The sequence below is a fragment of the Poecile atricapillus genome, chromosome 1 (assembly GCF_030490865.1).
Source record: "Poecile atricapillus isolate bPoeAtr1 chromosome 1, bPoeAtr1.hap1, whole genome shotgun sequence".
Taxonomy (NCBI): Eukaryota; Metazoa; Chordata; class Aves; order Passeriformes; family Paridae; genus Poecile; species Poecile atricapillus.
The window spans coordinates 145,684,251-145,711,408 of record NC_081249.1 but is presented as its reverse complement, the minus strand read 5'-3'; the positions used below and the strand labels follow the sequence as shown (position 1 = coordinate 145,711,408).

General features: G+C 41.3%; 1 protein-coding gene across 1 annotated transcript in view; it reads left to right on the top strand.

Moving 5' to 3' along the window:
• The first annotated feature begins 6,454 nt into the window (after positions 1-6,454).
• PAPLN (papilin, proteoglycan like sulfated glycoprotein) overlaps positions 6,455-27,158 on the top strand; it is a 49,841-nt gene continuing 29,137 nt past the window's right edge. Inside the window, exons 1-3 of the mRNA XM_058837689.1 lie at positions 6,455-6,637; positions 18,002-18,064; positions 26,320-26,435. Of these exons, the coding sequence (XP_058693672.1) occupies positions 6,629-6,637; positions 18,002-18,064; positions 26,320-26,435 (188 nt within the window). The 5' untranslated portion in view covers positions 6,455-6,628. The remainder of the gene's footprint in view (positions 6,638-18,001; positions 18,065-26,319; positions 26,436-27,158) is intronic.

Sequence of the window (27,158 nt, the reverse complement as noted above, 5' to 3'; positions counted from 1 at the left end):
TTGAATGTTTAAATGGAGAATAGCTGGAATAGTTCCAGGAGGATCTTTCTTCATGTTGGCTGTGATGTAGCCAGCTTCTTTCTTCCCTCCAAAGCTTTGCTGTATTGTTATCTCTGCCTGGCAAGCTCCCTGTTCCCAGCAAGGGCTGAGGCTTGTGGGAAGCAGAGAAGCTGTTTCCATTGCTGAGGGCCTCAGGGAGTGTGCGGCACCAGGAGCCCAGGTGCACTCTCTGGGGGGAAAGGGAGTCAGCTTGGAGGGAAGGGAAACCCGGCTGCTTTGGTTTCCCTAAAGGTTTGGGCAGAGGAGGATAGTTCAGCAGGACTTTCTCTTGGGACTCAGTCCAGCCATGGTGAAAATAACTATAGTTTTGTCAATCATCACAAAATACTGAGGTCAGACCCAGAATTAGTTGGTTACTGATCCTTCTTTGCCCTCCTCTCTGCCACATCAGTCTATGCCTAGTCCAAAGCCTTTGGAAATTCAGCCCTTGCCTGAGCTCTGGGCAAGACATTCTCAGCAAAGGGCTGATCTTTGTGTGGCATACATGGGGAACAAGTTCTTCTGGTTTTGTTTCATGTGATAACATGTTTTGTTAAATATGTGTCATCTAGGCTTTCATTGTTTTGCTATTTTAGGTGGAACAGATTGGATTATTCAGAAAACATTTGAGAGTTTGGAGACTGTCCTTTATGTTTTCAAATGTTATCTGAGCACAAATGGCCAGCCTTGACCCTTTGCTCCTTGCTCACCAGTGGAGCACAAGAAATCAACATTAATCACTATATTTATTTGTATAAGAACTAAAAATGTTTTCCCTTGAAATAGAATTCAGTTCTCTAGCTCAAATCTGCTTACCACCTGTGATTTCTTCTACTTTTTATATATCATTAAAATGTAAAACCAAAATAAAAGGAAAACAAACAGCTGAGGGAGTGTCTGTTCTGGAAAAGGCATTGCCTCATTTGATGCATGTATATGTTACTTTTTGAATGTGTGTGTTTATGCTTGCTGAATATAATTATTCCTGTTTAAACCCTGTGCATCCAGGAGTGGACAGAGACTCCAGATCTCTCTGTGTTCACAGGTTAATCTCTCTAAATGAGATTCTCTGTGTGGCTGCCAAGTTTGCCCTACGCAATATTTAAATCCATGATGCAGAAAAAGAAAATGGGATTGCAGTGTCCTTATGATCGATTTCCTAATAATTAGCAGGATTCAAAGTGTCTACTTTTAAGGAAAGCTGTTAGAATGATTTCCTGTAAATAACCTAAGATTTGGGGTGGGACATCAGAAAAACTAGATGCGCTCTCGAATGCTAGAAAAAATTAACACCACTTCCCTTCCAATAGACTCAGTTGTGTCCTGGTTTTGCTTTACATGACTTAAACTCAGGAGTAGTTAGGCTGGTTTAAAAACAATGTTCATTCCATTACATGTAGTTCTTCTGTTTTTTTACAGGCAAGTCTTTGTATATCGAAGTATAGTCTTAGCAATGGAATAGTGCCTTCACTTGTATCCCGAGGTGTAGTGTACTGGAGTGCCTTTCACAACAAAGTTTGCACAGAATTAGTCACAGCACTTTGAAGTTGTTTTTTGCTTTTTGAACATTGACATTATCATTACATGCTGCTTTTCTTCTTTAAACGGCATAAGGATGAAGAGCTGAAACTTGGTGTAGCGCTATCAGCTTGTTTAGAAAGCTGGCCTGAATGAAAGTCTCGCCTGATTTGGGTGAGAATCAAAATAAATATGAAGTGACAGGCTTGCCATTTCACTCAACTTGGAAATGGATGAAGAGAGGTATCTAATTCTTTGAATACAAAGAGTAAATTTATTTTAAGGCTCTCTTGGAGAGCACAGCACAGGAATTGGTTCAGTTGTCAAGAAGGAGCTAAGAGAAGAGAACCCTGCCAGACCAAGTGCCTGTGAGTTGCTCTGTTCCTGGAGCAGATTATAGCACAATACTGATGTCTGCATTGGTTTCTACGGTTCTGAGCTGCATTATGTGAAAGTGTCCAAGAAGGGAGACTAGGTAGGAATGAAGCTGATACCTCTGTGTTCTCTTTTGCTGACTTCAGTGGCTGCATGCTGGCAAACCACAATAAAATCAGCTCTGCTTGTAGCTGTATCTGTACAAAAGTTGTACAGGTCAGCTCCTCTGCAACAGTCCTCGGCACCTGAAAGAGTTCATGTGTGGCCAGGCCTCTGCAGCAGAGATAAACCAGTGCAAGAGATACTGCAAGAGGATAATGGGCTTTGATGCAGTTAACTTGTACAGCAGAGCTCATCGGTGTGTGTAATACACTTTCCACCCTTCCTCTGAGGACTTCTAATGTCTCCTGAACATGAAACTGAGCTGCTTTTCCTGAAGGGTTGACAGGATTCATTCTGTATACTGAGAAGCTGTCATTCAGAAGGCAAAAGGACATGCCGATCCTGCAATAGTGAGAGTCTGGGAAGAATGGAGTTACTGGTGCACTATTCAAGTTTGACAAAATCTCAGTTCAGGGTGAATCAAAGTTTACTTTACTGACATTTCTTTAAAAAATAATAAGCTAGAAAATCAGTATGTGAAAAGATTTATTGTCTTCAGAGTAAGATGAAGCCTCCAATTTTCAGACCCTTGTGCAGCTGATGGAGAGACATGCCGTAATGTCCCCAGTAGCAGTGGACTTGATTTGACATCCCAGAGACCTTTATTTCTTTACCTTCTCATTCAGCCATCAACACACTTACCTAGGATATAAGATTACTGTTCAGTATTATCTTGTGCTCAGAAATATTTGAACATATCCCCTGGGAAAAATGCAAGTAGAAGGCTAAATGTAATGGCTGCCCATTTCTCTTGATTAGGCCATTGCTCTTACCTAAGAAAGTGGACATTGTTCTGAAAGCAAAGCTAGGTCCCATTGTTCAGCATGTGACCCAGCCATAATCACAACGCCCCAGATCCTTGCTCTTTGGCTCAATGGTGAAGTGAGTGATCAAGAACAGCAGTTTGTAATGTGACTATGCCATGGTTTCCTGATTACAGTAGTCTCCTGGGAGGTGCAGATTTTGAAACCAAACTGAACACAGATTCTTCTCTTCCTTGCATGAATGTCCAAGCTTCTCTTTTGGAGGCTTTGTGAGTCTTGCCTGAATCTTTTGGTTGCTGCTCAGGGGGAGAGGCCGGGAGGTAGAAGAGTTAGGTGTTAAGTTCCCCCGGGGAAGAAGCAAGGTGTTTTGGTTTTATTTCTCAGTAATTAATTTCTCTGAAGACAAATCTGTTTTGCCCATGACAGTGAGTAAAATTCCTGTATTTATCATGTTTGACAAGTTTTTCCATCAGTGTTTCTTCCTCTGTCGTGTTGAGGATGAGGAGTGATAGAGCATCTTGGTGGGCATCTGATGACCAGCCAAGTGCTACAGTGCTGTAAGTGTTGGACAGCCATAACGAGTTAGACTGATGCCCTGTCCAGCAAAGCATTCAGATCTTTAGATAGTCTTTGGTAACAGCCTTTGGCAGTAAGGAACCCCAGCAGTTTATTCCCATGAAAGGTATAACAAAAGAGAAAGCAAAAGACTTGCTGCTGACCTTCTTAAGCAGAAGACTTACTCTGGCCATGCAACAGTTGAAATCCCGATGCCACAGTTCCTGTAGAGGTTGCTCCTTGCCAAAAGCACTTCAGTGATCAGGCTAGAAGGGATATCGTGTTCAGCAGTACCACTCTCTATGCATTTATCTCAACTGTTCCTTCTTGACTTCGTCTGGGACACCCTGATGCCAGGCTAGCCGCTGGATAGACCTAGTGGCAAAAGGCACATGCCTGTGGTCCTGCTGTGTTCATTCCATAGTGACCCGTCAGCGTCTTCCTGGGAGATGAGAATGGTCTTGAATCAGTGGATTATCTTGTTTCCACTAAAGGGTAAGTGGTGAAAACAATTTCAACACAAAGACCAAGTCCTTTCTTCCAGAGGAAAGGTACATATACAAAACTTTCTGTGAAACCACAGGGCAAAGGTTTACTTCATATTTGCATTGCCTTTTTCTAGGTAAGCACTGGCCTCGAGCTCAAATCCTATACTAACAGCTTCTGATTTTGTCACATCTCTGCTGGAACCAGGAAGTATGAGCAGATTAGTCTTTCCTTTTTTTTTTAATAAAAGAAATTTAGTTGATGTTTCATGTTGCTTAGTTGTGGTAAAAGTCTGGTCTCTTTTTATTTCAGCATCTCAGGAGCTCATCTATTAAGTCTGTATGGGGTTAAAATTAATCCAGATGTGTTTACACAGTATCTGCTTTAATGCAGTAGGCACAGCTGTTTTTTGGATGTATCCTGGCTAGATTCCAACATGAGCAGTCACATTTTCCCTGTCTCTATACTCCCTTGTAGTTTATCAACAAGAACACAAGAACTACAAGAACATTATTAATCTTGGTATTTTAAAAAAAAACATTAATTGAGGGTCCACTGCCATGAGAGGCATTTTAATGATTATGTAATTATAAATTCATCTGAAGTTGTGGAGGATTTTGCCTTCTAGTTTTTGAACTTTTGGGATCGGATTTCAAGCTTTTTCTTGCCAATGGGCTAAAAGCTTTAAACCGATCTGAAAGTTTGGTTTATACATAGAAGGCTAGGGGTTCAGGTGTTGGTTTAACCAAATATCATTAAGCTTACAATATAAGGTAACACCTAGCAGGATGGCATTAGCCGGTGGCTAATTGAGAATACAGGTGGAAAAAGAAAAAGCACGTGCTCATGTAACCGCTTTCTGATGTAAAAAGAAAGGATCACAGCTTGGCCCAAAGCCCAAATTTATTTTTCTTAAAAGAAAATTTGAATCTAAAGAGGCAGGACAATAATTTCTATATTGTTAATTAGGCATTAACAACGTGCAAGTTTTGTTTCTTCTGACAAGGATAACATAGGTAGCCATGCACCTGTACCACCATTAGACGTTCTTCAAGGGTGTGTTGTATCTTTCAATATGCTGTGATTCCCTGCTGCTTGGTGGAGGTGTTGCCATTTTGTGTTGGATTTCCTGTTAGGGCTTATCCTTGTTTGTCGTGGCAGAGCTAGCTTTGACAGGAAAGTACAGGATTGCTTTTGCTTGTGGAAAAGATATGACTTTTATTTGAACTCTGTCCCCTGTGGGATGAGTAATGGTAGGATTTGTGTACCTTTCATGGCTAGCTGCTAGACAGGGATTGAACAGCAGGGATGAAGAGAGCCATATCCCTGGAATAAAATTGCTTCTGTGTATGATGCATTTATGAGTCCGCTAGAAACTTCAATTTGGAGCTGTGCACATCTAGGCTTGTCAAGAGTTGGCAAGGATATTGTCCCTTTTGATTGTCTGAAGCAGCAGCATGGCCAAGAAGACAGTAGTGATACTAGTTCTGGAGATTTCATTGCACATCTTGATGTCTCCCATGGAAGATCCAACATGTGGAGTTACCTGAAGGTAGAAGCTTCATCTTTCCCTTGGAAAGCAAGGTTCTCTCTCTTATGGTTACAAATGAACTGCTGATTAAAAAGGACTCCAAAACCGGAAGGCAAAACATGAAAAACCAACCCAAACTTAAAACTTTAAAGCTATTTCCATAATCTAGGAAACCTCGGTCATAATAATAAATAGGATTGAAATGCTGGTAGCTGTTACAGTTGCTGGACCAGAATCTATTTTTCTAGATCTGTATTTCATTATTTATTTGTTTTATACTAAGCAGAGGACAAAATCGATGGGGGGGGCAGATTTATCTGTTTGCAAAATAAAACAACAGCAACACATAAGTTGTTATGCAATGTTTTCTCTAGTATCCGCATGATTAAAAACACAAGTTTTTCCTTGTAATGAGTCCAACTAGATTCCTTTTCCTTGAACAGTTTTTATGTTGTTAAATTGTTCCTTCACGGGAGTTTTCAGGGGCTTTCTGAATTCCATGGCATTTGTTAGAGGGGAAAAAATAAAGAAACCTGTGCTGCCATTATCTTTGGTTAAATTCAGGTCTGTATCCAAATTGCTGCCATTTTCAGATTTTTAGGGGTCTGCTTAACTTTGCCTAATCCATCAAAGACCCAAATCTAGCTGTGAATTGTATTTAAGTTCGAAGTTTCTTTTGTCAAAAGCTTATTTGTGAACTGTGATTCAGCCTGTAGTTTTAAAGTAAATGTGAAGTTAAACATTTTTTTTTTCAGAGTTAAGAACTTACTGAAAATGAACACTGAAGGGATGTGTGGATAGCTGTCTCTCTTTTCATATGATGCCTACAGCTAAAATAAAACTAGTTACAAAGGGCTCCACCCCTGCAACAACTTCAGACAGAATTTAGAGCTGATGTGTGTGCTCACACACAGACTACAGAAGCTAGAAACAATTTCAAGGCAGGCGTGCCTGTGTGCATGCTTACGACGCTGGCTTTCCAAAGCAAAAGTGAAAACTCATGTGAAGAAACTGAGAGGCTGAAGGGGTTAAATGAAATACAACTCTGCTTTTCCTGTGCAGTAAGGATTAGTAATCAAACAGAAACAGGAGAGAAGAGCGCTGAAGTGCCACTGTTTCAACAAGAACGACTGGAAAGTGGGTTCTGGAGCTTGACTGCAGTGTCTCCAACTTGTGCTCACCTGTCACAGGTGAGCACATGTCGAAGGTAGGAGTTGGCTTTGTGTTCTGGGCTGTCTCCTGATCCTTCTACCTGGATACCTACTCTCTATTAGTCTTTTCAGTGCTGTTCATGCTCCTTAAGCTATTTTTCATTTCCCTACTTTTCTTCTTTTATTTCAGTTAAAAGAGTACAGGGGAGAGACCAGAGTCCTTACGACTGCAAAATTTTATTTCTCAGAAGGGAGGGGGAGAAGATGCTCCATGAGCTTGGTGAACAACCTCAGCGGGGCTTGGCGTGCCCGCAGGCGCTGCTCCTGATGCTGGGGCCGGGGGGAGCAGGGAAGGCGCCGCTGTGAGGATGCGGGCCGAGCCCGCGGGGTCACACACGCGTCTGTCAGCACACAGGGTGCGAGGCAATCTGCTGCCTGCAGAAAGGGAGTTTTGGCACGCGGGAATAGAAGCCTGTCTGGGTGCTACGACTCTTGTGGTCCCTGACTGTGGGCCCTGGAGAGCCACGCTCCTGCTCGTGTGGCAGCAGGTGCTGAGGGGAGGCCGTGGCTCCGCAGCGCTCCCGTGTTGCTTCCAGCTGCGTGAGGGGAGCTGGCAGGGAGGCCCGGTCAAACAGAGCCACCAGAGCTGTCTGTGAAAGCTTTTCGGCACCGGGTCTGCCATCCCTGAGGGAGCCTGAGGTGCGAGGCAGGCCGAGGCGGAGGCTGCAGGGATCCAGGGAGCTGTCCTGGCACGGAGGAGTAATGGTCTGGAAGCAATGTGGGAGAGCAGTAGATCTGCCTGGTGCGCTGGGTGCTCCTTGTGGGTGGGTGGTCGGGTGGAAGTAGAGGAGCAGCTGGTTTGAAACTGAGTTTCAAAGCTTTGATGAAGGTAATGTTAGCTTTGAATGGAGACCCTAGGACTAGGATTAACTGGTGTTAGCACAGAAGCTTACTGAGATGGTGTGTTTCTTTAGGCCTGCCTGTAGAGACCTTAAAATGAGTTTGTCAACACCTTTGTTTGTTACTTTGGAAAGTGTCTATGCAAACACATGCTTACCCTTTCTGCATTGTACTTATGAGGCCCTTCAACAGCTCCTTTGTAAACTGGCTCGAAGCTTACATGTTTTTATCCTGGCTTCTCAGAGATGTACCACACCCTTTAATGCCAGAGCATCCCCAGTCTCTGCAGAGAGTGCAGCCATGAAGAGCCACTCTTTCCGAGGTGCAGTGTGAGGATGAGGCAGTGTGCTGCACGGCCATGTGTGTATTGGACAGCCTCACTCCAGGATTCCAGGACAAATGCTCTACTCTTACACGGAGCAAAGGGAAGTATTTGGGATCAGGAACAAGGGTGGATAAAGTCACCAAGTGTCTTTGGTATGGCACCAATTTAAACTAATATTTGTTCATGTCAGTGAATTAATTGATTGATAAAAGAAAGAAAAGTTAAAACAGAGCAAATTTGCTGTCTCTGGAAGTTTTGTGCTTTTTTTTCTGTCCAATGTGAGATAATTGAGGCTTCAATTTTGGGCCTATTTTCAAGTTCTTATACACTGTGACGTGTCCTGATGCCTTAAAGGTGTTTGGTTTTGAAATCTTTTTCTCCATGAGTTTAAGCGCTTGATGACATCACAGAAATGCTGCGGTTCGATAGTTTCTTTGTAGCATTTGCCTGTTTCAAATCTGTTTGCTAATAAACAATCCACTCTGAATGTAGCATTTGATAGGTGTGTGAGGAGTGATTTGAGGCCATTTTCAAGGAAGGATGTAGAGCTTTGTTTGCTGGTCTCTATATGTATTTATGTTAAAAATAATATTAGGCAAAAACCAAAATTGTCTCAATTTTAAGAGAAAATAGCCACCACTGTGTAAAGAACTTAGGGAATGGATGATCTCAAATGTTGCTGTTCAGTAAGTGCAGTAACTTCTGATGCAGATCACTTCCCTTTGGCTTTGGGATGGGCTGTCTTTGTTCCAGCTGCTTACCAGCTTGGTAAAAGAGAATGCAGGTAGATCTCACCTAATCTAGCTGCTTCAGGGAATTAATTGCTTCTCAAATTAGGCACCAAGATTATTTTAGAGTCTCAGGGAATGGCTGTGTTCAGACTTGCTAAAACGGTTGAGGAAAAGCAGCTTCATTGTTGCAACTGGTTTTCTTCACAGCACTTTTTGAGTCAAAGGTGCAAAGTTTATTATTTTTGGTTTTAAAAAAAAAAAAATAGGAAACCTGAGAGAAAAAAATAAAACAGCAACCAAACCCTCTGATCTTGATATTCTTCTGAATATAATGTAAATAAGGCAAAATACTGTTCTGTGCCTCAGGACATGTAGAGCCTAGGCTACCAGAAGGCTCTCTCTTTGTTCAGTGGGGACCTTAAATGTTAATAAAATGTTAACCATTTTATTCATTCATGTGTGTACCTAGTGACTTATAATACACAGCAAACAAATAGCTTTTTTGTAAGAGGATGTGAGCTCTGTTTTGTATGAGAACAGCACCTAGAATACACAGAATGCAATTACAGTAGTCCTCACAATTAGCATTACAGGCTCATCATCAGCTGAATGAAGGGGGAAATATTTCCCCAGTGGCATATTGATACTCAGTGAGCACCAGAGGAAATAGGTTGCTTTGCTCTTAGGTCTGAGGACAGGACAATTCGGAAGTGCTGTGAGCCCTGCAGTGTACCTGGCACACTGCTGAGCCCAGGCAGTGACGGAGGATTGCTCGCATTCTGGACAGTCATTTGCAGTTATGCCCCACTGCATGATGGACTTGTCAAAAGAACTTACTCCTCTCAAAATGATGCTCTGCTGGATACAGCTTCACAGGCTCATTTTTTAGCACTTCTGGATCCAAACTGTGATTTGTTGTGGTCCAGTCTTGTCTTGGACAATGAATAATAAGGGTTTCTAGATGTTTGGAAAGGGGCTTTTATATTAAAATACTTGAGTAGATGTCTACTCATATGCACAGCCTATGATCAAAACCTTTGTTTATGCTTTCTCACATGGTAATAAGCTCACCTTCCTGACATGCAGACGTGATGCATAGAAAACAAGTGCCATCCACAGATTGTTTATTTCTCTGCCTAGCCCTTAAAGCAGTAATTGGAGGCTCTGGTTTGGGCATCTGTGGGAGAAACCAGCTTCAGAGCACAGAACCAATTTATTTTTAGATCACACCGTTGTCATTTTGCTGTGATCACACCGTCGAGCATGTGCTTCCTTTGAGAGCTCTCCAGGCACTGCAGTGTGATCGCACCCTCCTAAGATCATTTTTTATGAAGTTAATTTTTAGTGACAGATGAAAGATGCTAGGGCCAGTATTCTCAGAGACAGCAGCCCCAATTCCACTAGCATGTATTCTCCCTCCTAAATTTGTTAATCTAAGTTCTGGTTTAGGTTGTGATTTTGTTCCATTTTTGTTTCTTTTAGTTCACCTCATGTTACTCATCTTTCTCTTGCACAGTAATGTAAGCAAGCCCACAGATTTCTCTGGGGAATTTCTGCCTCATAGAACTGAAGGTGTGGCTGCATCACAGTCTGTAGGGGCGATTCCTTAGGGAAGAGATGTACTTGTACAAGTGTGCTGTGTTTGACATGTTTATACATATATATATAACTGAGTTAACTTTAAATGAAAAAACTATCTTGGCTTCCAGAAACAATGTAGAGGCAGCAGCAATCAAAACCCACATGAAGTTCAGAGTAAATAGTCTCGTGTTTTCCTGTCTATTATTAGTCCCCAAGCAGATTTATTTAAAGGTTTTACAGGTGTTCTCTGTGCATATATCCTACAAGCATACTCTTGAATGTAGTGCTAACATCCTCTCACTGAACAGAGATGTGAATCTTGCAAAGAGAATAAGAGAAAAATTTACATGGTTTTAAAATCTCCTCTTGAAATAATGTTCATTTTTTATTTTTATTTTTTAACCCATTGCACAGCACAGAAATTGCTGTGTTTATATTTAGGATGGAATGAAGTTAAATAAATTTTAAGCAATCTTCTGTCATGAAAATCCATTATTTTCCTAAAGAATTCTCAAAAACTTGAATTGTAAGAGATTAGTCTCAGCTGGGTAACATGCTTAGGTGGAGATTGGGGAGTGAAGTCCCTCCCACTGTAAGTGAAGAGCAGGTTTGAGACCACCTTGGGAAACTGAAAGGGCACAAGTCTGTGGGGCCTGTGGGGGTGAGATGTTGTCAAGCCACTCTCTACAATATTTGAAAAGTCATGGCAGTCAGGCAAACTCCCCAGTGACTGGAAAAAGGGAAACATTTTTCCTGTTTTTAAAAAGAGGATAAAGGAAGGCCCAAGGAACTAAACGCTTGTGAGCCTCTCCTCTGTGCCTGGGAAGACTGTGGAGCAGATCCTCCTGAAAGCAGTGTGGAGGCGTGCAAGACAAGGAGGTGCTGCAAGACAAGCCAGCATGGCATCACTAAAGAGCAAATCCTGCCTGCCCAAGCTGGTGCCCTTCTGTGGTGGAGTAACTGCAGTGGTTGACAAGGGAAGACTGGCTGATGTTATCTACCTAGAAGTCTGTAAGACTTTTGATGTGGTCCCATATGAAGAACTTGGCAGTTCTCGTGGATGAAAATCTGGACATGAGCTGTCAGTATGCGCTCACAGCCCAGAAAACCAAACACATCCTGGGCTGCATCCAAAGCAGCATGGCCAGCAGGGGAAGGGAGGGGATTCTCCTCTTCTGCCCTTGTGAGATCCACCTGGAATAATGTGTCCAGGTCTGGGATCCTCAGCATAAGAAAGACATAGAGCTGCTGGAGTGAGTCCATAGGAGGCCACAAGATGCTCAGCGGTCTGGAGCACCTCTTCTATGAAGAAAGGCTGAGAGAGCTGGGATTGTTCAGCCTGAAGAAGAGAAAGCTCCAGAGAGACCTTATTGCTGCCTTCTGGTATTTAAAGGGGACTGAAAAAAAAGATGGTGAGTGACTTTTTATGTCAGCAGGTAGTGATAGCACAAGGGGTAATGGTTCTAAACTAAAAGAGGGGAGATGTAGATTAGATATTAGGAGGAAATTCTTTATTCAGAAAATGGTAAGGCACTAAACAGATTGCCCAGAAAAACTGGGGATGCCCCATCCCTGGAAGTGTTCAAGGCAGGTCAGACGGGGCTTTGAACAACCTGGTCTAGTGGAGGTGTCCCTGCCCATGGCAGGACAGGGGTGGGGGGTTTGAACTAATGATCTTTAAGGTCCCTTCCAACCCAATCCGTTCTATTCTTTATAAACAACAGCAGTGCTCAGTGTCAGGTGATATTTCAGGTCAGTCTAAATAGCTCACAGAAATGAAGCTTATGCTGTGACAGGACAGTAGTAAATGTAAAAGATGGTTAGCCATTCCTCTTCAATTATGCTAGTGTTTGGGGTATTATATCCTTGTCATGCATTTTCCATAGGCAGTGTATGGCTTCTTTTAGCAGTGTCTAAATCAGTCTGTGTGCTTGTCGTTATCCCTACATGCTCCCAGATTTAATTAACAGCTAAGCACAGTGAGACTACCAAAATAGAAGGCAAAATCCTATCTCTACTCCTTATAATAAATCTCTTGCTGCAAACCTAATAGTGGGAGGCTAGTTGCATAAAATTGAATCTGAGCTGATATTAATAGGTAGACAGAAAATTGCCCTCATTAAATAGTGTATTAGCGCCTGCAAAGGGCTGGAATAGTGATTACATTTGCTTGGAAGATGCTGCTTCACTGACCTAAGCCTGAGATACATCATTGTGGATTTTGGAGAGTGAAAATGAGGCAGGTCTGCATCTTCCCCACCCACTCATAGGGTATGGTGTGAGGCTTTACTGGAATCTGTGTGTCTTGATCTTACTCTTGAGCCTGATGATTTTTCAGCTACTGTTTTGTGTGATTTAAGTATTCAGAGGCTGCTGTGGCTTCCCCAGGTGTTGCTGAGCTTTCCTTTACTGTAGAAGTCCTCTGTAAAAAATATTATCAGTCTGTGTCATCCACATGAAGCGATGGCCCGGTGCAGATTCATGTTAGGAATCAACCTGAATCCTGGGTTGAAAATCATTGATAGAGCAGGCTCAAGGATGCTTCTGTGTTACCACTACTCAGGTCTCCAGCCAGCTTTACTGTGTTAGTAAGTTTTTCTAACTTTTTTTTTTTTTTTCATTTAATAAGGTGAATTAAAGATATTCTAGCTGAAAGGTTTTTTTCATAATATACATAACATGGCTGAAAGTCTATCTCCATGGGATTACTTTACTGATGAGGATTCTTCAACTTCTAACATGTATTTAGAATTAATTATTAAATCTGGATACCACTGGTAAAGACACTGCCATAAAAATTCTGCTCAGCTTGTGTTTTCTTTGTTTTCTCTCCTTTCCCTCTAAGCCCTTTCAGCCAGTCCTGTGTTTGAACTCATTTATAAACACTTACCCCTTGCTTTGTATACAAACAGCTCTTCATGAATGTGTTTCATTGCATGGTCGAGACAAAGGAAATTCAGCACCCTTCTGTTTTAACGGGCACATAGATATTATTTGGCTTATCTGCCCCAACCCAAAGGACATAAGATCCATGATTTCCTTTGAAAAATTGTCCAAAAATGGATGATTTATTGTGTTTGGGGAAGAAAACAAGTATATTATTAAGAAGTATCTTGAATGTGATATCATCTGCCTAAAGTGGTGATGTTTCCTGGTTCCTCTAGGCTGTGTGATGTGGTCCTTGTGCTCTCCTCACTCAGCTCACATCATAAGCAAAGGGAGGTTTTTTCCTATCCTTGATCCCTGTTCCATGGAGTCCCTTTGTCTCCCCACCTTCATCTTAGCTTATTTCTCTGTATGTGTTTTTCCTTTTTTAATTCTTTTAGCAAAAACTTAAAAGGTGTTTCTCAGTTGTCAAGGCAAACAAAAGCAAGCTGGAACAAAGATATGCTGGATGGTTTTTAGAGCAAAGCAAAATCATAATGTCTTTAGAAAATGTAGTGAATCTAAAAGCTCAAAGACTGTGCTCTCAGTCAATGACTGAAAAAAATTATGTCAGTGAATAACAGGATGATGATATGTTGCCCATTCTGGCTTCCCACCTCCTTTAACCAAACTTCTAAAAATATAACATCAAAGTGAGATCTGATGTGTTAAAGGGGAGTGAGTGGAGGAAAGGGAAGGAATTTCTGAAAAGGCATGAGTAGTGGGATCCCTGTGGCAATGTCTGCTTTAGTGCTGGATGTGCTAAACTTTACAATAAGCTGCTTCTGTTGATATTGCAGGAGGTAAATACTTATTCTGGAGTCACCAGCCTGTATCTCAAGCTGTGCATGCAAAGGTAGCTTCTGTGTCAGGGTTACTTCAAAGGGAATGATTGATCAATACTAATTCAGCTTCCCAAAAGGGAGTTGAAATGACTTGTAAGGGTTTGCACAGTCAATAATGCTGGGTGGCTTTGCATGTCCAGCTAAATCACATCTAGACTATGCAAGTGAGAACCCTGAAAGGGTCTTCTTGCCTTCTGCCTATGAACCACTCCAAGAACAAATCCTGACCCACGCATGTGAATAGAGAAAACTTGATAAATGTGTGAGCAATGAAACTCATGAAACTTGTTTTATTCTAACTTTGTGATCTGATTCCATAGTGCCTAAACATCTTAAGTTCTTGCTTACACAAGGCTAAGTTATTCATAACATTACTTGTAAGTTTGGATTTCCTTCCTGTTGAAAAGAAAAAGTCACCATCTAAACAGATTAAAAGTTCAACACATCTCTTCATCCTGGTGGAGTATCTTTTCCCTCAAAATACAACTTTATTGCTTTGAGACCCTGAAATTAGACAACAAAGTTATTTTTTCATATATATATACAGGCAATGTAGGTCTTGTTTCCCCAGGAGCATGGATGTTAAGAGGTTGTTTGAAAAAGTAGCCAAGTTTAAGTAAGCAATTTTATTTGTACATTGGAAGGCTGGATTTACACACATAAAGTAAATATAGGAGTCATTAAAACTGTCCTTGATTCTAAAATATACTTCCGGTCTCCATGAAGATTTGACTGGTCTTGCTAAGCCTGCCTGGCCCTGGATAGGAGTTTCTAACTAAATAAAATATTTTTACAGCACCTCACTGCTGACTCCACTATAGAGAAGTCTCCAAGTCTGCCCCTCTGTCTTTTCTAGAACTTCTGTTTGTAAAGGCAAAGGCTTCTTTCCTAAGTGGGTTCAGTGTTAAGCCCTGAAATAAGGGTGCTTAACCCAATTTCCAGTGGTAGTTGAGTTCCTGTGTTCTGTTCAGTTAGGAAATTCCAGCTATCTCTTCTGTAGTCCTCTCACCCTCCTGTTTTGGAATAGAAGGTTCCTGAGCTGCTGAAGTTAGATCCCAGTTTGAATTTCTCCAGTGTTTGGAGAAGCTTGGGTCAGCATCTCCTATAGAAAACAGTCCAGAGCTGAACTCTGAAGCTGATTCTTTTTGACCAAGCTGACAGATGGCTGGAACCACTGCCCACTTCAAGCCTTTTATTCATCTCACTCGAGCGGTTAATGCCAGATGTGACAATTTGCATCTCTTCTGGTGTTTGGGCAGAGGTTTCAGCTGGGCACACCTCTATTTCTGGTTAAAGATCCTGGTTGTTCCTTTCTTGTTGTGAACTCATAAACCTTCTCCCTGAGATAACTCCATATTTTAGCACTATGGCAGGAATTCCTCCTTGTGAGCTTTCCAGCAGCTGTTCCATAGCTTGAGCATAAAGTCACTATTTCCCCTCAGGCTCTGCTGCTGTTTCTGGGTGGAGGAGGGGTGGAGATGCTGTTCTAGCACACAGTGGGAAAAGGGAGCTGGGGAAGGTTGAAGAAATCTGGAGAAGGGCAGGAGGCTCAGGGAGCAGCAGCTGCTGTTGCTACAAGTGAAGGAACTGCAAAATACTGTCCTTTTCATTCCTTCCCCCACATATCCAGCCTGCAGTGAGAAGAATGGCAAACAAGCAGAATAAACTTATGCTTCTCTACCTCAGGTTCTACAAGGAGTTAAAGGGCCATTAAATCCAGAAATAGAACTTGACCCCTTTTTAAGGTTTCAGACAGATTCTTCAATCCCATCTGTTGTGGTTGAAACTAAGGTGAAATCAATGCTGAATTCTACAACTGAGAAAGCTTTTAAAAAACAAGTGTGTTGATCCTTAGTAATCAAATAAAAGATTTGTTTTCCAGTGGGGAATTTCATAGGGTACAGATGGGCCTGTTTTTCCTTCTGCAGATCCTTCCTGGAATCCCTTGACAAGTTTAATAGAGCTGGATAGTCTAAACATTTCAATGCTAAATTTGGGACATACGATAGCAATTTCCATGCAAGTGCAATGGCACAAAATTACAAGCAAGCACCAGAGCTTTAACCTCTTGCTGCTTTGGTGCACAGGTTTGCCCCATACATTGGGATCCAACTCTGTCTCCTCAGAGAATCTTTTTCTCCTGTCTGGCAAAAAACACCTAAGATACTAACTACCTGGGGAATGGGAGCACTGCTAGCCCTGGTGACCTGCTCCTCCAGCCTCTTTTCCAGGAGCCTCGTGTGTTTTGGTCCCAGCTCCCTATCTGCCTCCTGGCTCAGAGGGTAGAAAGAGCTGAGCACACAGTCCATTAGCAGCACAACAAGGATTTGATTTTCAAGGCATATCTGTGGACCTGAGAGGTGGCTGGAAATGGCATATGCGAGAGAGGAGTGCTGGGGAAGAGATGAATTTTTTTTCCTCTTGGTAATAGGAATAGGAGCTGATCTCAAGTATTTACCTCTGGTACCAACACCATTCAAGGAAGCTGCTGCTTTCACAGTGCCTTTTCCTAGTGCTGTGGGCACATTATAAGGTCATTCAGCATTCTTTACCTCTTCTGGAGGGTATCCAGGTTGTTTCTTCCTTGATTTGAATAGGAAGAGTAGTAGTAGCACCTGTGGGTGATGGCAGATACACAATCTTCCCTTGGTTTCCTAAGAATGACTAAACCAAAACTAATGAAAGTCTTTGCATATAAAAAGCTTCTGTATCTTCATTTTCTTATGAATCTTATGATTGGCACTCTATTTAGGGAGAGAAGTTTATCAGTGCTTATTTTCCCAGTTCCATTTTCCCTGCCCTTTACTATTTGGCACATAGGATTTGGTGCAAAGGAATTTTTTAGTAGCTTTTACATCTGAAAGAGGAAGTATTTAAGAACAAGCTTTTTATTCTCAGCATGGTGAATGTTGGGAGTATTAAAATCCATGGTATATATGGACTTGGAGAGTTGTAATAAGATGTGTTCATTGAGGCCTAGAACTATAAGAAAAATGGCTGCTCATCATAAAGTAACATGAAATACTCAAATACCAGATCAAGTAAGTTCCATTTTGGTTATTTCTTGGTTCTGATGTCATATCCTCATGCAACAGTGATTTCATATCAATGTTATCATTGTTAATAGTGATTCACCTTTTGGTATTTTATCTGGATTTAATAGATCAGTCTAAAGGAGCTATAAATGAAGTTTTAATACTAAAACAGATGTTGTTAGGGACTGATGACATAAACATTTCTTCCTTGATGCTTTTGTGTACTATGAAAGGAAAATTTCTCCTTTTACCTTTCCTTTCCCAAGTTAGAAAGAAGCTCAAACTAGTTAAAACTGCTAGGAATAGCTAGGTCATTTTTTTTTTTCCCCTGGGCTTAACTGGTCACAAGGTCATGAGAAAATGGTGATGACAGAGTCAGTCTGCAGTGGCTGAAGTGTCCCTGGTCACAGCTGTGAGCTCTGGTGAGTGGTGGTGTGGGCTGCAACTCAAAAGAGGAAGGATTAAGTAGCAACAGGGAATGCACCAACGAAGTATTGTAGTTCCAAATGTACATAACACACCAAATTAAGGAACTGTTTTATGCTGCCATACCAGCCTACATGACCTGATCTCCTTTCTAGCTCTGCAGAGGGGATATAACTACTCATGGTGGAATCTAGCTATAGCAGTCCACGATGAACTGTTGGATTTTAAATAAGTACAACCACACAAGATGAATGTAGGATACAGAAATGTTAACTGTGGGTTTTTTTACCTCGGGTTGGTTGAAGTCATTGCAATCTTCAAGTATTTTATCAGGTGTATACACAAAGGGATGGGAGGGCAGACATGCAACAGCATGCCCTTCCACTGTGCCTGGGGATGCTGTTCTCATAATACCAGAGGAAAGTTCAGGGAAATGTTCACTCCTAGTAATTACATCCTGGCCTTCTGTGCAGGGTAATTTCAATCTTTGCAGATGCCTTCATCTGTCCAGGGAAGTCTAGTGGTAAAACTACTTTTATTCTGTCCCCTTGATTTTACTTCCACCTCCATTTTTACTTCATGGTATTGTAGCTTTTCCACCAAACAGCAAAGAAGCAAGCAATCCTGATGAGTAATTTTTCTGTTCCCACAGGCAGAGATGAAGAACCTGTTCCTTCTGCTTCTGCTTCTGACAACATTACCTTCTGCATTTTCAGTAAGTAAATGCTCTTCTGAGCATTGTTACAAGAAATGAAAGATACTTCTGTTAAGAAGTGTCAACATCTGTAACTCAAGTGCTTTGTAGAAAGTATTTCTGAAAGAACTAAAAGGTTAAAGTCATCAGGCCTATTGTGGCACATCTTATGAAAAGTCTAACATGGCAATTAAATAATAGAATTCTGCTAGTGCCTTTGGTTCTAGGGATGTTATCTACAAAGCAGTAATTGCTGTCTCCTGCTTCAAAGCTTGAGAGAGTTATCACTTGAAATAGAGAATGGATTTTTGGTTAGTTCATTTTTCTCTTTTCTTTGGTCTTTAGAAGTATTAGCCATGTGGTTTAGTTTTGCTGGGAGAGATTACTTTATGTTAAGCCAATGTGATATTATCAGAAAAAAGAATGCAGCAATTAAGAATTGAGATTCCTGTTCCTTTCTGAGTGAGAAGCAGGACTTTTCTGAAGTAAATGCAGCTTGAGAACAGTTCCCCTGATTTGAAATTAAGCTTTATTAGTGAGCTGGACTTCAGCAAGGTAAAAGATGACCTGCAGAGTAGAGTGGAAGTGTTAGCAAAGGAAGACATTACATGTTTGTTAGGTGTAAAGGAGCAGAGAGCAGGGGTGGGGGGGAAAGAGGCAATTATCACTTGGAGTAAGTGTTTTGCTTTCTAGGCCACCTTTGAAGATCAGGGATGAGAGACCAGAAATCAAGCATAGTTTGTTAGTTGCTGTATTTTCTCTTACAGATGGAAATATGCTTAAATGAGTGCTTGCTGTCTCACATCTAATAAAAAATCATACTGTATGTTAAAAGAACCAGAAATGGAATATATTCTGTTCAGCTAATCTGTTCACCTGCCTATCTCCAGCTTGGAGATTTTGGTGATTTTTTTGGAAGGATATGACTGAAATACCCTGGACTCTGAAGGCTGACATTTCTCTGTAGCATTAGGCTCTACCCCCTGCACACAGTCAATAGTTCCTCCTGAAGCCTTGCTGAATGAAAGGAGAAGTTTTGCTTGGCCACCACTTAAGTTTACTTTCCCTGACATACTGGATCTGTCCAAGTCATACATTTCCTCTGAACACTGTTTCTTTACATGGATCTGCATTTCTAGGTTGAAATGGTGGCTTTTAATTTATTCCAAATAAATTAACATTGTTTAAAGTGCTAATGTGTTGAATAAACTTTTAAATGCCTTAACCAAGTTTAACAAAGGGCAGAAGATGCACAAGGACATCAAAGTTAAAGTCATACAGAAACAGTAAAAATTACTGTGAGGACAGAGAAAGAGAAGATTGTACTATTATTCCTATGGAGGGAAAGGTAGAAAACAAGAATAATTTTACCCTGTACGACCAGTTTGTTTTGCCCTATAACCTGTCTCCAGCTATGTCACAAACGTGTCTAGAAAAAAACATGAAAAGATAGGCAAGTACAGTTTCCCCCAATACACTTCCAGTTTATGAACCCTTTGAGCTTGAGATGTCTCTGTTTCTCTTCTGTGAATTTGGTCAATGTTTCCTTGAAGCCCTAATACCAAGATCCTGCTTTTGAGAGCTAAATATCAACTATCATTTAATTATTTATTAATATTAATAAATAATTAATAAATAATAGCAATTTGGGATAGGATTTGTGTTTCCCCTGTGTGTCACTTAAGCTGCCTACATTAAATCTCCACTGTCATTTTAGTGATAAATCACTTATACTATAATGTTTTCCCATAGTTCTTTGCAGTATGTCTCTGGTTTTCTATTGTCTTTTATTGCCCTGTATTACCTTTATCATCTGCTTTCATTATTTCTGTGGTTTTGGCATAACTAATAAATGTGTTGAGGCATTCCAGTTCCTTATGGAATTCTGCTAAAGTCAGCTCTTGCAGTGGATGGAGATTATACTCCTGCTTTCATCTTTGGGCCACCTGCTCATCATCCATTGAAGAGCTGTTCTGACTGCTTAACTTCCTTCAAAGCTTTAGGTGAAGGATTTTTTTGGAAGTTTTTTGCAAATCTGAGTGTATCTGGCAGGTTACCTTTATTGATGTGTTTGTGAATTGAAGAACTGCAATATTCTTAGAAGGATTTGCCTTTAAAAACCTTATTGACTTTTTCCCAAACATCCTGTATTTATGCAGGTGCCTGCAAGCTCTGTTCTTTGTTATAACTTCTATTAATTTATCAGTTGACGTCAGTTTTACGCTCTGTGAATGTACAGTTCCATGGGTTCCCTTGGGATCATTTTGTAAACTGGTGTCAGATTTTCCACTTTCCAATAATCACATGTTGAAGTGGATTTAGCTGAGAGGGTTGTCTGCTAGTATGTAACAGTTTATCCATTTCAACCTTGAGTTCCTGTTAGGCCCCTTGGATAAACAACTTCTAGTGACTTCATACTGTGTGTTTTATCCACTTTTCCAAATAAGTTTGGGGTCATAAAGTTTACTCACAATCATCCTCTTTGTAGAGTTTTCTGAATGTGCTCCATTTCCTCTACAAGGATTCCAAGAATCAATTTGACTTCTCTGCAATGGCTGTATCTTTTTAGAGTTCTTTAAATTCCCTCCTCATCTCCAGGCCACCCAGAGTTTCTGGAAGCCTTTCCATTTCTGAAAAGTAACTGGTACCTGCTCTGCCTGCTGGCCAGCAACAGGGCACAGTCCCATGGGGCAGCACGTCCATACCATGCCCATATCATGCCCAGCTGACAGGAAATCAGGGTGTGGAAGGAGCCAGCTGTAGGGTGGGACAGCCCAGAGAGAGGTAGCACAGTGAGGAGTGTTGAAGAGTTGAACAGGAAACATGGAAAAGAGCTGGGAACCATGAGGGAGTGGGTTCAGTGATGTAGGGAGAATCTGAAGTGTTTTGAGAAAATGAAGGTGTCAGGGAACTGCTGGATTTTACTGGATGTGTTAGAGGGGATATGCTAATGAGCCATGGCTAGGGTGAGAGTGGGATGAAAGGAGATGTACACAGTGAATGTAAACCACAAGCCATTAAAGCTAACAAAGCCTGGTTTTTTTTCCTCATCTTCGTAAAGAAGCTTGTCTTAATAAGATACTCACTTCTTCTGCACCGCTTTGTATTTTGCTTCCTGCTGTCACTATCTTGTTCACTTTCATTCTTGTTTTTCTAGTTTTGCTCAAATACAATTCTTTGATTGCTTATTCATTATTCATAGAAATGGTACTTGGCATTATTCACTTTCAAAGCTCTTTGCAAGCCTGCTGTGTCTGAGCCAAGATTAATGGTTAAGACAGAATTATAAAAAAATGCTTTGCTGATGTGGTTTGTATTCATTAGCTCATTTTTGGTAGCATTTTTGGCTAATATCCTAGCTGGTTGCAGATGGAGCCACCTTGAAAATGTATATTGACATAGCAGCAGATATCTAAATTATAAACATGTAAGATATACTGAATGTTTTCAGCTCCCTTTCAATTAAGTTTGAGGGTTGGATACCACATGTCATGCAGAGCTTAGCTATGTGGAAATATATTATTGGTGGTCATTACTGTAGTACTGGATAGTTCTTCTGAATATAGAAAGGAGAAGGAAATGGTTCGTATCCCAAAGAGCACGTGGTATAAGGACACACTCCATGTGGGTTGTTTTTGTTGGGGCCCTGAGGGCACTACTAGGCTTTACTCTTGCTGACTGGGCTCTCCACAACCATCCCACTGCCCAGGACCCTCTTGTAGCCTCCTGGGACGGCTGGCTTCTGCCCCAGTGATGCTGCAGTGAGGATCTGTGCAACTCTTCCTGGCCAGCCATGGACCCTGATGAGCCAGGCCCACCTGCAGTTCCAACTCCCAGCCTGGTTTCAGGTGGAGGTGCCCAATTCCCAGGGCTGGGGCTGCTCCCTGGCTTGTGTTGCTCCCTGGCTTGCTGTGTTGTCCTGGGAGAGCCTCCTACTACCAGCCCCCAGCCCACAGGGAACAGCCAACCTTTGGGACACCTTGAAACTTTTCTTTCTTCTTCCCTTTCTGTTATTAATCTTTCTCTCAGCAATTAACTTTTCCCTAACCACTTATTATTCAGTGTTAACAAAGTTGCGTTTTTTCACTGGAGACTTTTTACTTGTCAAGACTTTGACAAAGAAACCATTACAGAAGTGATAGTGGTGATAGTTTTCTTTTGTAAAGTATTTGGTTTTCACCCTTCTCTTCCGCATGTTTCCTAAATGATGCTACAATTCAGGGTGTTGGAAATAAACATTAACCATATTTCAGAAACTGTAAACACCAAAAAGTAGATATTTATCAAATGAAATGATGAAGTGTTCCTTCAAAAATACCAAGGAAGGTTAAAGAGAGAGAGTGTCTGATTTTGACTATAGTTTTAAGCCATGGAAACACTATACAACTGTAACGCCACATGATTAATTTTGTCATTGTGAGCAATATCTGTCTTCAGTGGCTAACAGCTGGACAGGACCCTGTCATCTGCCTCTATTTCCTGCCACGTTTTCCCTGTTGGCACTGACATTTGTGTCTGATCCCAGTGCAACCTAGTAAGCAAGTGAAACAGCTCCAGAAGTCACACTAATGTTTCAGTGTCCAAAATGATGCTTCAGTTGCATCTCAGCAGGCCAAAGCTGTGCAACCTTCTGGACTAAAAGCGAGCAGTGGCCTTGTCCAAAACCTCTCGGGCATAGCGTGGTTATCAGTAACCAAGTGCTTTGAGCAGAGACTGCTGGAGTGGTGTAAAAGGATGTTTTGTTGCTGCTCGTCAGTCTGGAAAAGTGGCACCAAAAAGAATCACAAAATAATTCAGGGTGACTATCTCTGAGTCCTGAAAGGTAACTGAAGAGCAAGGGGTAAGAACTTACCTGGGATGTAGGTTGTTTGCACGTGTGACTGCAGAACTTCACTCCTCACTTGGGACTGTATAGTAAATTGATGTTGACTTTGATAGCTTTCTAGTATTTGAGCTGCAACAAGGCACTCGGAAATTATTCCCACTGAATCACTTGTCCACAGTTGGTGATATGAACTTTGTGGATCACTGCATGCCTCCAATGCCTTTGTCTGGGAAGCACAGTCCTCTTCCCATGCATAGTTTCCTATCCATCTCATCAAACCAACTGCAAAGTCTTTCAAGGACCCCTTTTAAAGTGTTCCTACGTAGTGCCAGCATTTTCTGTCTTTCTGAGTCAAGTCCCATTCATAGCATCTCTTCCAGTGCATGTTTCATACACAAAAATAAACATTACATGGGATATAATAAGCTATCTAGGACACTTTTCCAGAATTCTTTTGTTTGCATGTGATGCATACCGGAATTGTCTTTGCAGATGAGGTCTGGAGGTCTAATGACTCAGAGGCATAGCTTTTTACTTGCTGATGATATCAGATACCGTTGGCCTGGTAACAGCAGATGCTGCAACTACATCAGCAGTTTGTCTGTCTAGGAACTGATGAAAGCAATGCAGTGTTCATAAAAATGGAATCCCTGGCCTTCTAAACTTCTATACCACAGCAGCCTGTATGCAAATGAGCCCTGAGAAACCACAGTGCCAGGGTCGTAGGCAATATCAATATTCCCAGAAAGGATGCATTGCTGGTGTCTCAACTGGTGATAAAACTGAAGAGAGCAGCTGGACATTAACTGACTGCTCTTTGGGAGGTTTTTAGAAGTCAAGGAAGATGGTTGTATGCATTTTCTCTCTTCTCTTGAAACATTAAAATATATACTTTATGCAGATAAAAACTGCATTCTTGCATGTATGTCAGACTGAAGCAAGGGAAGAATGGAACCAAATTAATTTGTAACAGTGATGAAGATTGTATATTTTTCATTCTGAAATCCATGAGGGAATGGAATCTAGTTGTCCTGGCTGACATGAGATAAAAGCATTCCAGAGTGTGAACAGAACAGAAAGAGGCTTTTGGAGCAGAAATCAGCTGACAGCATCTAAAAATGTCCTGTTATCAGGTTATGTAATAATATATTTATTATTTATTATAAACACACAGCTTTATCTTTGCCTGTATTCACGTGTGCAGTTACTGAAATAATGAGGACCGTACACAGATTTCCAAATATGGGAATTGGGCCCTTGTTAATATGTTTCTCTGACACTGTACAGCTTTGGGAGGATTCTTTTGTCTGATGCTCCTTTTGGGGTGTACATAAATGGAGTGATACTGAGAAAAATTACTGTTCCTGCACTCTGTGGATGCATAAGCCTTACAACAAAGAGTCCCTGCAGATTTTACTCTCTATAGAAGGAATAAATAATGCTAGTTCTCTAGGAGGGGTATTGGAATATTTATCAGGGTGGTGTGTGTGTCAAGGAAGGGCTTTCTATCCTAATTGCCTTCCAGTAATCTGACTTTCAAATGCTCTTCCTTTGGATTTTTATCTACATGTTTTCTTCTCCCTTATGCTGACTGAAAGGTCCCTTGTTTCCAGGGTGAGCTAATACTGCTCCTAAATCAGTCAGTTGATACGGGGGAATAAGACTGCCGAGAAACAGAGTAGTAGCATATTTTATTCTTTTGAGGGTAAGGGAGGAGGGATTACAGGGGGAGGAATTAGGTGTCTGAAAGAAGAACTTGGGAAAATAAGATTGCTGAAAAAAACCTTGCTGAAAGCTAAAATACTATTGTTGGGATTATGCCCAGAAAGGCAAATGAGAATGCAGAAGACAAACAGTGAGCTGAATATCTGGAGTGAAAGAGTGGAAGAAGAGTTTGGCAAAGGGTCAGGAAGATGTTGACTTGGCCAAGAGGAGGTATGTAGAAGTGGCTGTAACCCGGGCATTGCCACTGAACCAACAGAGCAAAGGCAAACAGAGTTAGTCTGCACCAGAGGTATTAGAAAAAATTGCACAGGACTTGTGTGAAGAAAAGTAAGTAGCTGGGCTAGGAAGAAAATGTTTCACATTAGAGAAATATAGATGATAATTTTGGGGTGACTCTGCAGCTAGATAGTTGTGGATAATTTGGTAGTAAATGCATAGATATGATTGGCTAATATTTCTGATTGTTGCTCTGCCAACCGCAGGGAATTATTCCTTGAAAGAGGGTGAAGTAAAGAAACAAGACTGTAACTTGGACTTAGAGTAAGGCAGAGAGTGTGCGTGGAAAACTATAAAACCTGTCTAAATGACAAGGGAGGATTAACCCATGCTTCTTGCCTGAGTTGGACTCACTGAATGATTTATTAGACTAGCTCCTATTTCTAGCAGAGGCTTGGATGTTTGTGTCTGGAGACGAGTTAGATCAGATCACAATAATTTTTTACCTTTTTTTTTTCTCTGCCTGCCCACTCTTCACTACAGCAAATAGTGAAGAGTGCCCAAATGGCCTGCACTTCTTCCTCAGTGGTACAATTGTATACATAAACTGCCCTACAGATGAAGCTGCACAGCAAACCCTGTTTTCACAGTGTCAGTCACCACATAACCCTGCACTTACTTTCTGTTTTCAAGCAGAATTAATCCTACTGGATCTTGAAAACATTCTTTTTTTTTTTCCTTAAGATTTTGCCATTTGTCCCACTAACCACACATGTCCTGCTCTATGTGGATCCTATCAGCTGCAGAAGGCCTTTTTTTTCTGAAAATACGATATTTCATATGTTTCCAAGATAATGTATTTTGGTTAGTTCTATCACACTTGTAAATTTTTGTCAATATTAACATGGTTATTTCTCTTAATGTCTGTGTCCAACTTTCTAAATACAAAATTAGTAAGGGTTTTGCTAATGATGACCCAGACCTTGACATAGTCATTGGACACAGTTGAGTAAGGGGAATAAAGGTCCATATATGGAATTCTGTTGCAGAAAAAAAAGTATGTTCTGGAACTTTTCTTTTGGCTTCCTTTACTTTTCTTAAGAATTGGATTTAGAGACAAGGATTTGGGTTTAAATGGCTCTATTGATCTGGTGTGGAGTGACAGTGCTCAAAGTCCCTGAAGCTGTCCCCTGCTGCCTCGCTGAGATGAAGATGTTATCCTCTTTTAAATCGTTATTCAAAAGTGCTGAAATTCTGTGAATAGACAAACAGTCGCGCTATATGGCTTCAGGAAGCTAACACTCCTAGATACCAGAGACCTGATCTTTCTGATGTATTACTGTGTGCCACTTTTCATGTTAGGAATACAACACAGTAAGACAGCCTTTTTTTGTAACAGAACACATAGGATCTCTGCTTCATTTTCTTTTCTTTTCTTTTTTTTTTTTTTTTATTTTCCCCTGTGTTGCCATGTATTTTTGCTGTGTCTGTGGGGGTTTTTTGTTTCCAGGGCCGCCGGATGAAACAGCAGGTTGATGCCTGGGGGAGCTGGGGTGAATGGAGCAAGTGCAGTCGGAGCTGTGGTGGTGGAGTCAGCTTTCGGCAACGGCACTGCTATTCCCAAAGGTGAGGGCTAACCTCCTTTTTTTTATTATTTTTTTTTCTTTAAATGTGTTGTACTGTTACTGAGCTCCTGCAGTTATGTTCCACTGTACATCCAGAAACAAAATGACTTAGTGTTTGATCCCAGGGGAATGAGTCCACTTTGAGATGAACCTCAGTTTCAGTCTTGTCACTGCTGTTTTAAGTAGTGCCCTCTTCAACACTTGCTTGCTTTGGCTCCTTTGACAGAGCACAGCAGTTTCTCTGTGAGATTTGAGGCTGTGCAATCAGGGGATTGGCATGGTAGCAGCTGCTCAATCAGGTATAGTGTGGCAAGCCCTGAGGGAGATGGAGAACAGGCCAGAGCAGTTGGTTTCTCTCCCAAGAGCTGGTGATAGTGCTGAGGTTTCCTCAGGTTTATGATTCCCAGGATGGTAAATTGCCCCAGAAGAAACAGAAGAGTGAATTTGGCTCAAGCAGTGTTACCACTGTGCCACCTCATTTGCAGCAGGGTTAGCTGCATCCTAATGAGGATGATGACTGGTGCTGCACCTGTTGGGAATGATGTACCTTAGAGATCCTGTTGTGAAGGCAAACAAAGCAAAGGAGGAAGAAAAAGGCAGACTCTCAATAATATCCTGAAAAAAAACCAACCTCTCTCTGTTTAAAGAAATGAGAGGAGGATTTGTAATAGAAGAAGCCAGAGTTATGAAGCTGCCACTTCCCACACAGAATAAAGAAAGGTCT